This window comes from Hyalella azteca, unplaced genomic scaffold, assembly GCF_000764305.2.
Source record: "Hyalella azteca isolate HAZT.00-mixed unplaced genomic scaffold, Hazt_2.0.2 contig16697, whole genome shotgun sequence".
In the NCBI taxonomy this organism is placed as follows: Eukaryota; Metazoa; Arthropoda; class Malacostraca; order Amphipoda; family Hyalellidae; genus Hyalella; species Hyalella azteca.
Genome location: NW_025946507.1, coordinates 97,536 through 111,455, shown reverse-complemented (window position 1 = coordinate 111,455; position 13,920 = coordinate 97,536). Strand labels below are relative to the sequence as shown.

At 37.7% G+C, this 13,920-nt stretch overlaps 1 protein-coding gene and 1 long non-coding RNA gene across 2 annotated transcripts in view; both read right to left on the bottom strand.

The window, feature by feature from the left end:
- Positions 1-13,920, bottom strand: part of LOC108682894 — a 31,153-nt gene that overhangs the window by 3,214 nt on the left and 14,019 nt on the right. Inside the window, exons 20-22 of the mRNA XM_047885008.1 lie at positions 13,620-13,801; positions 12,670-12,827; positions 7,884-7,977 (exon numbers count right to left, since the gene is read on the bottom strand). Coding sequence (XP_047740964.1) covers positions 7,884-7,977; positions 12,670-12,827; positions 13,620-13,801 — 434 coding nt within the window. The remainder of the gene's footprint in view (positions 1-7,883; positions 7,978-12,669; positions 12,828-13,619; positions 13,802-13,920) is intronic.
- Positions 9,210-10,470, bottom strand: LOC125179334. The gene is made up of 3 exons (XR_007157228.1): positions 10,367-10,470; positions 9,906-9,993; positions 9,210-9,270 (listed from the first exon to the last, which is right to left on the bottom strand). It is a non-coding gene; the product is annotated as an uncharacterized LOC125179334 (long non-coding RNA).

Here is a 13,920-nt window from a genome sequence, read left to right as displayed (position 1 = left end):
CCAAATACACCAATTCAAGTGCCAATAAAATCCGGCAAATAGCTTCACCGAATTAAAATTAATGCTATTTCTTTTTGTCAGTAATCGGAACATTATTTGTCAAGCCTGTAATTGCGGTACCGTATAAGTTTCAAGGAAGAAGTTTGTTAAGATTGCACATGCAAGCAATAAACTTGAACGTTTCAAGTTGGTTGTCAATCAGTGCCATTAGTTTATTAGTTGCCTTCCAAATTCCTTAAAAACAACCTTATTTCACCTAAAGTTGTTAGATCAAATAATGTATTCAGGACCAATATGCCCGCGCAATACTAATTTCAGTTATGAAAACTCAATGTATCTGCAATACATACCCTGACATGCTTATATGTAATTAGTAAATGAACAATATGATGAAAACAAGAAAGTACAAATTCAATTCCCAACCATTACTACAATAAACAGGATCTAGGCTTACAGGATCTAGGCTTAGACCCAAATCATTAGGTTCTTCTTTATTAAAGCTATCTCACGACAACAATTGTTATAATTATACATAAAATGTCAAATGGATCACATTATTAATTATTTTATTATTTCATCCGAGATAAGAAACCAGTGAAGGGATGTTTGGAAGACAAGAACCATTTCATTTATTTTCCATGCACAATTAATAATCTGAAACAAGTCAGCAGCAGTCTGGTGATGCATAAATTATGAACTACCTTTACTCAAATACGGATCATTAAATAACAATGGCATTGAAATAACAAATTCTTGGAAGGAACTCCGCTCATTCAAGGAATTTTGCCGGAATGAAATGTCTACTCAGCTTTAAAGATACAATGTAATTCATGTTTCTCGTGCGTAGATAAAAATGACTCTATATAATGCCGATGATAATTTCAAATATACTAAACGTTCCAACGACTTTTTTTTTGCTCACTATTTCAGGAGGTGAGAAAAAACTAAGGACCAGGCGTTAAAATAATTGAAAGTTATTACCATAAGCCGTAGTCTAGTGCAAAAAAATTATTAACGATTGTTCAAATCTGCAGCCCGCCATCGAACGAGCAAAAAATCTCTATTTTCCAAAGTTTAAAGTGAAACAAAAAAAAATGATGCCTACCTGCACCAAATGAATAATAAACGTTTATACAATGTATAATATTATATACTAAAAATATATGGTAATATAATTTTAAAAAATATAATTTAATGCAAGAAATATCATATATAATTATATATAATTGCATAGCANGAAAGATAGTTAAATAGTATAACCGAAAGATAGTTAAACAATCAACAGACCCAAGAGGGTAATATAGTTGAAAACCACGTCAATTAGTAGGTAATGATTCTCGCACATATGAGCGATAGCAGCGCTCAATATGGTGGCGGTCTGTATAACTTTCAAATGATAACTGCGACTAATTGTCATGTTATCTAGTTATCACTACTGCGACTAATCATCACTACTGCCCCCATTTACAAGCACCTTTTAGCAGTGGTTCCTGATTGGCCTTTTTCTGGCCCAATTTGACGATTTATGCCTTTTCCATTTGCGTCGGCCATTAAAATTTGAAGATGGCAAAAACAGCTTGCCTTTTTCAATGGACAAACTATTTGGGACTTTATCGAACATGGAAAACTAAATTCTTGCTTCGCAAAATCTATATAAACTGATGTATGTATATTGAATTTGGAGCCTCTAAGGCCCCAAATACTCGAAGACCTCTCCAAAAAGACCCTTTTTGCGCCTTTTAAGCTAAGCGCTGGTTTGGCCTTTTTCTTGTGCCACCATCGGAGCAACCCTTCATTAGATATTCACTCACAGGCTTAGAGAAGGCTTGAGATTCACTCATTAGAGATTCACTCACAGGCCGGCCGTCCGTGCCGACGTCGCGCTGACTTATGCTGAACTCCAGCGCTGCGCCCCCATTATTTTTAATGGGGGCTACGCCTCCATCATTTTTAAATTAATCAAATGTTTTCTCGTGCCCCCATCGGAGCAGCCCTTCGTCATACAGCAACTTACAGGCCGGCCGTCCTTGCCGACATCGCGCTGACTTATGCTGAACTCCAGTACTACGCCCCCATTATTTTTAATGGGGGCTACGCCCCCATCATTTTTAAATTCATCAAATGTTTTTTTCATGCCACCATCGGAGCAACCTTTTATTATACAGCAACTCACAGGCCGGCCGTCCTTGCCGACGTCGCGCTGACTTATGCTGAACTCCAGCTCTATGCCAGCACACTTGACCACGTCGCGCTGACCAGCCAGCAGCTCGACCTTGTATACGCTCCAGGGGCTGAACACGAGCCTTAATGACTCGCCGCGGTCGTTCGCAAATTGTAGCTCGAAAACTGGAAAAAAATAACAAGATTTGATTAACTCGAGACATGCTACATGAAGAAATGACTAAAAAAATTATATAATTACACGAAAATATTTATATGTAGGAGTTCCCGCTTGATAAAACTGAAATCCTAATAATTGAGGACAAATCAAAAAAAATTATTATTCAGAGTGCATTTTGATGGTGAAACAGCAAAATGATGGCTTCTAATTTATATTGGATTTATATTGTGAAAACTAAGCCTACATGTCTCGTGCCTTTCACCGAAGTAGAAAACATTTCGACATTTTATCATCATCGGACGGCACTGCCTCTACCATATTAATTCAGCGATGATTATTGCATAATTTTACTTCGCCCTATTCGTATTTTGCACAGCGCGACCTTCGTCACATTCGTATGCGGCACAGAATTTCGGGAAGTAAATTTTGGGACAAGAGGAGGTACTGTCAAAAGTTACTGCACGTAGTATATATAGCGTCCTAAGTAAACTTAGTATATATAGTAGTATATATATAGTAGTAGTATATATAGTAGTATATAGTTACAACGTCCGCATATTACAACATGTCTCTTAAAAATACCGCATGAAATATCAATTCATTATGACTTGTACGAAGAAAGTTAAGACTTGTTAAGAAAGTTTAAGAAAGTTAAGTTTATATTTATTTACTTATTTTTTTTACCATAGTGGTATATATAGCGGCCAAAGTACACGTAGCGGTCGATTTTTGGTGCTTCGCAAAATCTATATAAACTGATGTATGTATATTGAATTTGGAGCCTCTAAGGCCCCAAATACTCGAAGACCTCTCCAAAAAGACCCTTTTTAGCGCATATTCTCATTTATGGAAAAATGCACTATTGTGCTCGCCATGTCCGTCTGTCTGTCTGTCTATCTGTCTGTCCGTCCGTCTGTCCGTGACCTCAAGTTTTCGTCGACGAGAAAATGCGCTCTCGGTCGCTCACTGCAGTGAGTACTGAGTTATATTTTTTAGCCTAATGCAAGCTAATTTGGCCGTTTTCTCGTGCCACCGTCGGGTAACCCTTCATCATATAGCAACTCACAGGCCGGCCGTTCTTGCCGACGTCGCGCTGACTTATGCTGAACTCCAGCTCTACGCCACCACACTTGACCACATCGCGCTGTGCTGCCAGCAGCTCGACCTTGTATACGCTCCAGGGGCTGAACACGAGCCTTACTGACTCGCCGCGGTCGTTCGAAAATTGAAGCTCGAAAACTGGAAAAAGAATAACAATATATGATTAACTCGAGACATGCTACATGAAGAAATGACTAAAAAAATTATATAATTACACGAAAATATTTATATGTAGGAGTTCCCGCTTGATAAAACTGAAATCCTAATAATTGAGGACAAATCAAAAAAAATTATTATTCAGAGTGCATTTTGATGGTGAAACAGCAAAATGATAGCTTCTAATTTATATTNAGAACTTACGAGCAACATTTTGTTCAGAAATATACTTTCTAAAGACGAATTACTCACGAACAGTGAATTTCCAGCGAAATAAAGTTGATGGTGAGCGTGTTTACATGCTGCGACTGTAGCACAGCGAGCTGAAACATCAACAACATACGAGTTAAGATGCATTTTATATAGTAATCTTATGTATATTTGTCCATGTTTGTGTGCGAAACCTGGCCCCGCACAGCATAATTAAGTGCTGTTGGGGCGTATACAGGGTATTTGCCGAGTCGGATATTACTTAGACTGAAGCGTGTACTTAGGAGAATAGCACGGCATCGCAAAACTGCGAGGAAAAGACTGCGCCATTGATTGAAATTTAATTTTTATATTGGAAATGTAAAAAATGTATTATTGTTTCCACATTTTTTAACTGGAGTCGAATGTAAGTTTCTATGTTCCATGTGAAATGTTGGTTTGAACTTTGATTCATTTGCATCATTTTTATCATTATTACTAGTATTCAGGATACAGGATTCTAAAACTACAGGAATTATCAATCCCGGGCATTTACGCGCAATGTCGTCGTGCTAGATTCATTAGATATAAAATACTTTACGATGGAGAAAAATTTCTACTAGTCTGGTCGACGATGTCTTCAGACTGAATAAATAAAATATCATATTAACGAGACAAGATCAACTACTTTCAACACGATTTAATTATGTTTTTTTCGTTATTCGAACAGCTCTACGTCAACAGGTTTCCTTCGTAAGATACAATTAGTATAAAACACGCAAGCACCGACCACTCTCGAGATAGTGGAGTCCAAGGGAAAAGTCTCTACCCTGATCTGTACGTATTTTACCTTTGATTCAACCCACTTTCTCGCACATAGTTTTTAATTCAACCTAAAGATTTCTCAATATAAGTTGACCACATTAAAAAAATACCGAAGTTCCTCAGTATAAAGTTAGAAAATTAAAGTATAATGTTATCAGCCTTCCCACAAAATACACTCACAGGCCTACCACTATCTCCTCTTGTCGTTGCGCAATGATTGCGTCATATGAAAGCTAATTCTATACGTAAATAGTTTAATTTAATTGTATGTCTGTCTTCCCACAAAATATACTCACAGGCTTGCCATTCTCCCCCTCCGTCTCGTTGCGCAATGATTGCGTCATATAAACGTTAATTTTATACGTCAATAGTTTAATTTAATTGTGTCGTTGCGCAATGATTGCGTCATATGAAAGCTAATTCTATGCGTAAATAGTTGAATTTAATTATACGTCTTCCCACAAAACATACTCACAGGCTTGCCACTCTCCCCCTCGTCTCGTTGCGCAATGATTGCGTCATATGAACGCTAATTCTACAGTATACGTGAATAGTTGAATATAATTGTACGTCTTTCTTCCCACAAAACATACTCACAGGCTTGCCACTCTCCCCCTCGTCTCGCTGCGCAATGATTGCGTCATATGAACGTTTATTTTATACGTCAATAGTTTAATTTAATTGTACGTCTTTCTTCCCACAAAATACACTCACAGGCTTGCCATTCTCCCCCTCGTCTCGCTGCGTGATGATGAAATCCAAGGGAATATCCAGCACCTTGAGCTTCTGCTTCTCACTCCCTACAGCTCTGTACAGGAAGATGCTTAAGTGAACGTAAGTACTTACGCTCTATTTTCTTGTCTATGATTGATGGATTTTGCTTGAAAGGCCGTCAATGATTGGCTGATGAACCTATGATCTCTTAACTTTTTTTGAAAGTATGGGCCCGAACTTTAACTCAAGTAAATTAGATTAGTCAAGAGGAACGGAGCTGTTATGGTTGAGAACGGAACGCTTTTATTATAATAAAAAATCTAATTGAATTAATTTGATTTGTCAATAGGAACGGAGCTGTGACGTTGAGAACGGAAACGCTTTTAACATAATCAGAACTTTAACACAAGTAATTTTATTAGTCAGGAGAACGGAGCTGTGACGTTGAGCTCTATTCCCGATTGTTGGGTGAGAACTTTAACTTGTTTAATGTCATAGAGAATTTTAATTAAATTATTTAATTTCCCGAGGTTGCAACGTTTGTCATGTAACTTGTTGACACGCACGAAATTTATTTCGGGAAATTTCACGAACTTTCATGTAAGGGATCCGCAAAATAAATGACTGACTTCAGAAAATGTTTACTCTGCCTTAAGAATATGTATAATCTTGCTAGTGGAAGTATAAACTCTTACTTGAGAAAGTTTATTCTGGGGCTTGGGAAAGTGCATATCTTGACTTGAGAAAATTTATAACCGACCTGAGGAAATGTATACTCGACATGAGAAAATTTATGGCCTGCCTTAAGAACATGTCTACTCTTACTTGTAAAAATGTATACTGACTTGAGAAAATATTAACTCTGACTGGATAAAATGCATACTCAGACGTGATAAATGTCTACTGTGACTTGAGGAAGTGTCTACTTTGACTTGCGGAAATGCATGCTCTGACTTGAGGAAATGTCTACTCTGACTTGAGGAAATGTCTACTGTGACTTGATGAAATGTCTACTGTGACTTGATGAAATGTCTACTCTGACTTGATGAAATGTCTACCCTGACTTGAGGAAATGCAAACTCTGACTTGAGGAAATGTCTACTCTGACTTGAGGAAATGTCTACTCTGACTTGAGGAAATGTCTACTCTGACTTGAGGAAATGTCTACTGTGACTTGATGAAATGTCTACTGTGACTTGATGAAATGTCTACCCTGACTTGAGGAAATGCAAACTCTGACTTGAGGAAATGTCTACTCTGACTTGAGGAAATGCATGCTCTGACTTAAGGAAATGTATACTATAACTTGAGGAAATGTAGACCCACTTCAAATCCTTTGAGATTGAACGACACCAGCGGCCGGTCTGTGATGGCTTTGCCGTCCCACTCTGTCTTGATGTCGTAGACGTAGTCGGTGTTGGCGGGCCTGAAAAACCAAGAACATTCTATGCATTATTTAACGCATATGTAATTTTTTAAGTGTTTAATACATCGATATAAGCATCGATTAATTATTACATTAATTTATGCATTTATTAGATTATTCGAAAAATGGTATCCAACCAGGCATCTGACGTCGGAACAACGTTGTCTCAACAAAATCGACTCGTTATAAACGTTATTTCAACGTACTGTGCCAGGAGAGACTTTACTTAATTATAGAGACATATGGAACTTATAATTAACCTACGTTGCATTTTTCTGTGTAGGTATGGCAGTGAGGAAATATTGCATTTACTCGGTAACTGCTATAGAACTTAACTGGATTATAGAAGTATAAACATCAAAATATTATCATAGGTAAAAAAATTCTTCTGATGCCAAATTATTCCCACAAGCTTGACTACTGAAATCTAATATAAGAAGAAACAGCGAAGTGGCTAATTTTTCCTTAATATTTGCGATTACGGGTCAATATTGACGCAATGATCATGTGATTATTAATTGTTTTTTATATCCATTTATTTAATAAATCATTTAATGAATCATTCGTCCTTTACTCAAATACGGATCATTAAATAACAATGGCATTGAAATAACATAACAAATTCTTGGAAGGAACTCCGCTCATTCAAGGTATTTTGTCGGAATGAAAAGTCTACTCAGCTTTAAAGATACAGTTTTATTCATGCTTCTCGTGCGCAGATAAAAATGGCTCGAAATAATGCGGATGATAATTTCAAAAATACTAAACGTTCCAACGACGTTTTTTGCTCACTATTTCAGGAGGCGGGAAAAAACTAAGGACCAGGCGCTAAAATAACTGAAAGTTATTGCCAGAAGCCGTAGTCTAGTGCAAATAAATTTTTAACGATTGTTTAAATCTGCAGTACGCAATCGAACGAGCAAAAAATCTCTATTTTTCAAAGTTAAAAGTGAAACAAAAAAATGATACCTGCGCCAAATGAATAATGAACGTTTATACAATGTATAATATTATATACTAAAAATATATGGTAATATAATTTTAAAAAATATAATTTAATGCAAGAAATATCATATATAATTATATATAATTGCATAGCATAAACGAGGAACATCGTTCACTGAAACTGACCTTCAGGAGAGCGTCCTGCCAAACCGCCGAGTAATGCGCGTTGTTCTCGAGCAAAGCCGACATGTTCACTTCTTTGAACAACTCCAACGCGTGGCTGAACAAAAACACAATAAACAAAATTGTGTTCTTCGAGAAAAGTGTCATCACATTGATATATAAAAATATATTATGTTAAGTTCTATTTAAAAATAAAACAAATAAAATAAACTTTTATAAACCACGTTTTCTTACCGGACAAAAAAGAAAAACATTAACTCTTACATAACATTAAAGTTATGTAATGTTATGAAGGAGTAAATGTTTTTATTTTTTGTCCGCTAAGAAAACGTGGTGTCTAAAAGTTTTTTATTTGTTTTATTTTTAAATAGAACTTCTTTCATAAAGCATAGGTATGCATCAGGTTTTGGGGCAGTCTAGAAACTTCAGCTTTTCACATAGGAAAACTAATGCTTGGATCAATTAATTAACGCATATTCAACATATTGATAGTGGGTTTGTTATACTTGGTCGTAGGGTCGTTGAATTAGATCGATTGGCACAGGTAATTTTTCACTGACAAATTCAACTTTCACTGACAAATTTGTTTTAAAAAATTCACTGACAAATCGCACGAGTCGGTTGAATGGCACAAAAATGTTTCCTACTAATTTGTACAATTAACGCACTCGGTAGTTCTAGTATCAGATCAAGTTCTTTTGGTGAGGAATGGAAAATAAACAAAAATTTTAAATGTTCAAACGTTCTTACGCACTCCCTAAACCTTGTACAAGATAATTGAGTTTTTGGGTGGGGATGGAAAATGAAGAAAAATATTAAATCTTCAAACATTCACACGCACTCTAAACCTTGTACAAGATAATTGAGTTTTTGGGTGGGTATGGAAAATAAACAAAAATATTAAATGCTCAAACATTCACACGAACTCACTAAACCTTGTACAAGATAATTGAATTTTTAAGTGGGGGCGGAAATTCAGCATAAAAATATTAAATGTTCAAAACATTCACAACTCACAAGTCGGGCTGGGGGTAGCGGGGGTCCCCGGCGGGGGCGGGGTACAGCAGCTCGTAGGTCCGGGCGCCCCCCAGCCCGTGCTGGGCCCCCGCGTTCATGCGCGTCACGTTGGCGGGAAACAGCGATGGCGGCACCAGCGCTGAGCCTTGCCACTGGCCCTATGGTTTGTTTTTTAGTTAGATAGTTTATAGTTTTACAGTTTTTTTAGTAGATCAGTTGTATGAAAGAGTGAATTTAAAATGTGATGAAACATATTATTGATTAGCTATTGTCAGTATCGGTATAATTGGACCAGAACTCTGTACGATTATAACGNGGCTGAACACGAGCCTTACTGACTCGCCGCGGTCGTTCGAAAATTGAAGCTCGAAAACTGGAAAAAGAATAACAATATATGATTAACTCGAGACATGCTACATGAAGAAATGACTAAAAAAATTATATAATTACACGAAAATATTTATATGTAGGAGTTCCCGCTTGATAAAACTGAAATCCTAATAATTGAGGACAAATCAAAAAAAATTATTATTCAGAGTGCATTTTGATGGTGAAACAGCAAAATGATAGCTTCTAATTTATATTGGATTCATATTTTGTCTTGTGCCTTTCACTGAAGGAGAAAACTCCAGATGAGCAGCTGACATTTTATAATCTTCGGACGGCACTGCCTCTACCATATTAATTCAGCGATGATTATTGCATAATTTTACTTCGCCCTATTCGTATGGCGGTATTTGCAAAGCGCGGCCTTCGTAATATTCGTATGCGGCACTGAATTTCGGGAAGTAAATTTTGGGACAAGAGGAGTTACTCAAAACTTACTGCACGTAGTATATATAGCGGCCTAAGTAAACTTAGTATATATAGTAGTATATATATGGTAGTAGTAGTATAAATAGCGGCCAAAGTACACGTTGCGGTCGATTTTTAGTCTGTATCCAGATTATTATTGATAGTACGTGGCATACATAGGATTTTCGATAATTATGACGATAATAAACTTACTTTCGAACTCATCAGAACGATGCAGGCCATCGGCAGAGGGCGCAGGATCGTCGAAGAATGGACCAGTTATGTTGACCTGCACTCCTTCCTGAAAAGGAAAACCAAAACATAAAAAGTATCAATCATGGTATGATTATAAAAGGACATGTAAAATGCGAATAAAATATCCCAAATTTCTTGATAATTAGTCTCATATTGAACAAAATGCAAAAAGAAAATAGGTTAAAATGGAATTCAGTTACGTCCAAAAAAACAATATACAGCATGACTGATTACAAATTGCCTGATAATTAGTCTCTTATAGAACAAAATACAAAAAAGAAAAATAAGTTAAAATGGTATTGAGTCACGTACAAAAAACTATATACTGCATGACTGAGTGAAATCATGATGCATTCGTGATAGTGAGCACACCTAAAATGAAATGAGTTATATGAAGTTTTTCATGATAGCGAACGCACCTCAAATCCTTCAAGGCTGAAGGAGTACAAAGTTCGATCTTTGATGGCTTTGCCGTTCCACTCCGTTTTGATCTCGTAGAAGTAGTCGGAGACTGAAGACCTGTTATGAGAATTTGTTGTTAACGTGTAGGAAGACGCAAAACCATATTATAAAGGCCTTAATTTTCATAATTTTTTATTTTCGGTTCTTGAAAAGTGCATGACCCGAATATTGGCAACCGGATCACGGAGATGACATTGATTGAAAACGCAAAACATCAATATAAATTTGCCTTATTTTGTTTAAAAATTTCATTCTCACTTTTCTTTCCAATAATAAATTAACAAGCGGTTCCTGCTAGTTCGCGAATGCACATTGTCCAAACTTAACCTCATGAAAAGAAGTACAATAAGATAAAAATTTGTAAATAAAGTCCATAAAAATATAACTCAGTACTCACTGCAGTGAGTTCTGAGGGGCGTTCCGAGGGCAGGCGCCTGTATGGATGAACAGAAAGTTATTGGTTCTATTCTTCAATGATGAATAGAACAATGACATGAGTACTACGATGTAATGGCAAAGTAATACAAGAAGTAATGCGCGGATCATTGATGGCATGAGTAATGCGAGGTTTATTGTTGTCATGAAATATGATTTCTCTACAAATTACTAACTTGATGCTGGTCGGTATTGCGAGCGTGGGATGGTGCAGCTGGTTGCTGTGCAGCTGGCTGTGGTGCAGCTGGTTGTGGTGCAGCAGGTTGCGGTGCAGCTGGCTGTGGTGCAGCTGGTTGTGGTGCAGCAGGTTGCGGTGCAGCAGGTTGTGGTGCAGCAGGTTGTGGTGCAGCTGGCTGTGACTCAGCTGGCTGTGACTCATCTGGCTGTGGCGCAGCTGGTTGTGGCGCAGCTGGTTGTGGCGCAGCTGGTTGTGGCGCAGCTGGTTGTGGTGCAGCTGGCTGTGACTCAGCTGGCTGTGACTCATCTGGCTGTGGCGCAGCTGGTTGTGGCGCAGCTGGTTGTGGCGCAGCTGGTTGCGGTGCAGCTGGTTGCGGTGCAGCTGGATGCAGTGCAGCTGGTGCGTCCAGGGCGTCGCGCCACAGCTCAGAGTACTGCGTGTTGTCCAGCACGAGAGGAGAGAACCGCATGGGCTGGAAGAGCTCCAGCGCGTGGCTGCAGAGATGCACGCAACAAATGTGGATACAATTGACGATGGTGAAGGTACCGAACAAGAAAAAAATGTAAGACATGTACGAATAGGGTTGATTAATTATTATTATTAAATATCAATTTTTATTATTTAATTAAATATAATGCGTCAAAAATGAGTCAATATAAATTGAAAGTAATTCCTTATCAAAGCAATTAAATTAAACAATTTTCGATGCTTTTGCAAACCTAGAATAAATAGTATGATGAACTTTGACTTTATAACCTTTGCCAGATCACAAATCATAGTCAACAAACGGTGAGCGTAACCCTTCTAAAGACATGAACTGCAACTATTAACTCTGAAATCAAAATTGAAATGCGATAGTCGCTGAAATGATCAGTTTATGTTGCTTGTATTAGCACAAAAACTGGCATCTACGTATTAATTAATTTCTTTGGAAGATGGGTCTCAAAATTTCAACTCACAAATATTGTTGTGATTTACAAGGGGAGCTTCAGAACATTTTCAACGAACATTTCAATGCTTCAGAACAATTTCAACGAACATTTCAACGCTTCAGAACAATTTCAACGAACATTTCAACGCTTCAGAACATTTTCAACGAACATTTCGACGCTTCAGAACATTTTCAACGAACATTTCAAAGCTTCAGAACATTTTCAGCGAACATTTCAACGCTTCAGAACATTTTCAACAAACATTTCAAAGCTTCAGAACATTTTCAACGAACATTTCAACGCTTCAGAACATTTTCAACGAACATCTCAAAGTTTCAGAACATTTCAACGAACATTTCGACGCTTCAGAACATTTTCAAAGAAACTTTCCAACGCTTCAGAACATTTTCAACGAACATTTCAACGCTTCAGAACATTTTCAACGAACATTTCAACGCTTCAGAACATTTGCAGCAAACATTTCAACGCTTCAGAAAATTTTCAACGAACATTTCAACGCTTCAGAACATTTTCAACGAACATTTCAACGCCTCAGAACATTTTCAACGAACATTTCAACGCTTCAGAACATTTTCAACGAACATTTCAACGCTTCAGAACATTTTCAACGAACATTTCAACGCNGTGATTTACAAGGGGAGCTTCAGAACATTTTCAACGAACATCTCAACGCTTCAGAACATTTTCAACTCACAAGTCGGGCTTGGGGTAGCGGGGGTCCCCGGCGGGGGCGGGGTACAGCAGCTCGTAGGTCCGGGCGCCCCCCAGCCCGTGCTGGGCCCCCGCGTTCATGCGCGTCACGTTGGCGGGAAACAGCGATGGCGGCACCAGCGCTGAGCCTTGCCACTGGCCCTATGGTTTGTTTTTTAGTTAGATAGTTTATAGTTTTACAGTTTTTTTAGTAGATCAGTTGTATGAAAGAGTGAATTTAAAATGTGATGAAACATATTATTGATTAGCTATTGTCAGTATCGGTATAATTGGACCAGAACTCTGTACGATTATAACGTATAAAATTTTGCAGTCAGAAGAGATTTACTTAGAAGGATGAACAAAAATTTGCACTAGAGTCTGGTCGACGCTGCTTCAAACTGAATAAATAAATATACGAAAGTCAGCGTGTGTAACAAGACAAGATCAATTAATTTCAACAGGATTTAACTATGTTTTATTTTAGTTATTCGAACAGCTCTATGTCAATAGGTTTCCTTCGTAAGATAAAACTAGTACAAAACACGCAAGCGCCGACCACTCCCGAGATGGTGGAGTCCAGGGGAAAACTCACAACCCTGATCACTACGTATTTTACCTCTGATTCAACCCTCTCTCATGCATAGTTTCTAAATCGTCGTAAAGATTTTTCAATGTGGGAGGACCACATACAAAAAATACTGAATCTCTTCAGTACAAAGTTAGAAAATTAAAGTATAATGCTAGCAGCCTTCTTGCAAAATACACTCACAGGCTTGCCATTCTCGCCCCCGTCTCGTTGCGCAATGATTGCGTCATATGAACGTTAATTCTATACGTCAATAGTTTAATTTAATTGTGTAGTTGCGCAATGATGGTGTCATATGAAAGCTAATTCCATGCGTAAATAGTTGAATATAATTGTACGTCTTTCTTCCCACAAAACATACTCACAGGCTTGCCATTATCGCCCTCGTCTCGCTGCGTGATGATGAAATCCAAGGGAATATCCAGCACCTTGAGCTTCTGCTTCTCACTCCCTACAGCTCTGTACAGGAAGATGCTGTACAGCCCCCATGGACTGAGCACCAGCTGTACATACTCGTCACGGTCGTTCAAGAAGAATACTTCGAACACTGGAAAATCGAACAGGTATTTTTTAGCTTCATTTACAAGTAATTTGAAAGCAAAGAAAACGCAAAGCAAATTCACCATGTCGATTTTGAAAACGTTTTCAATATCGATATGGTAAATT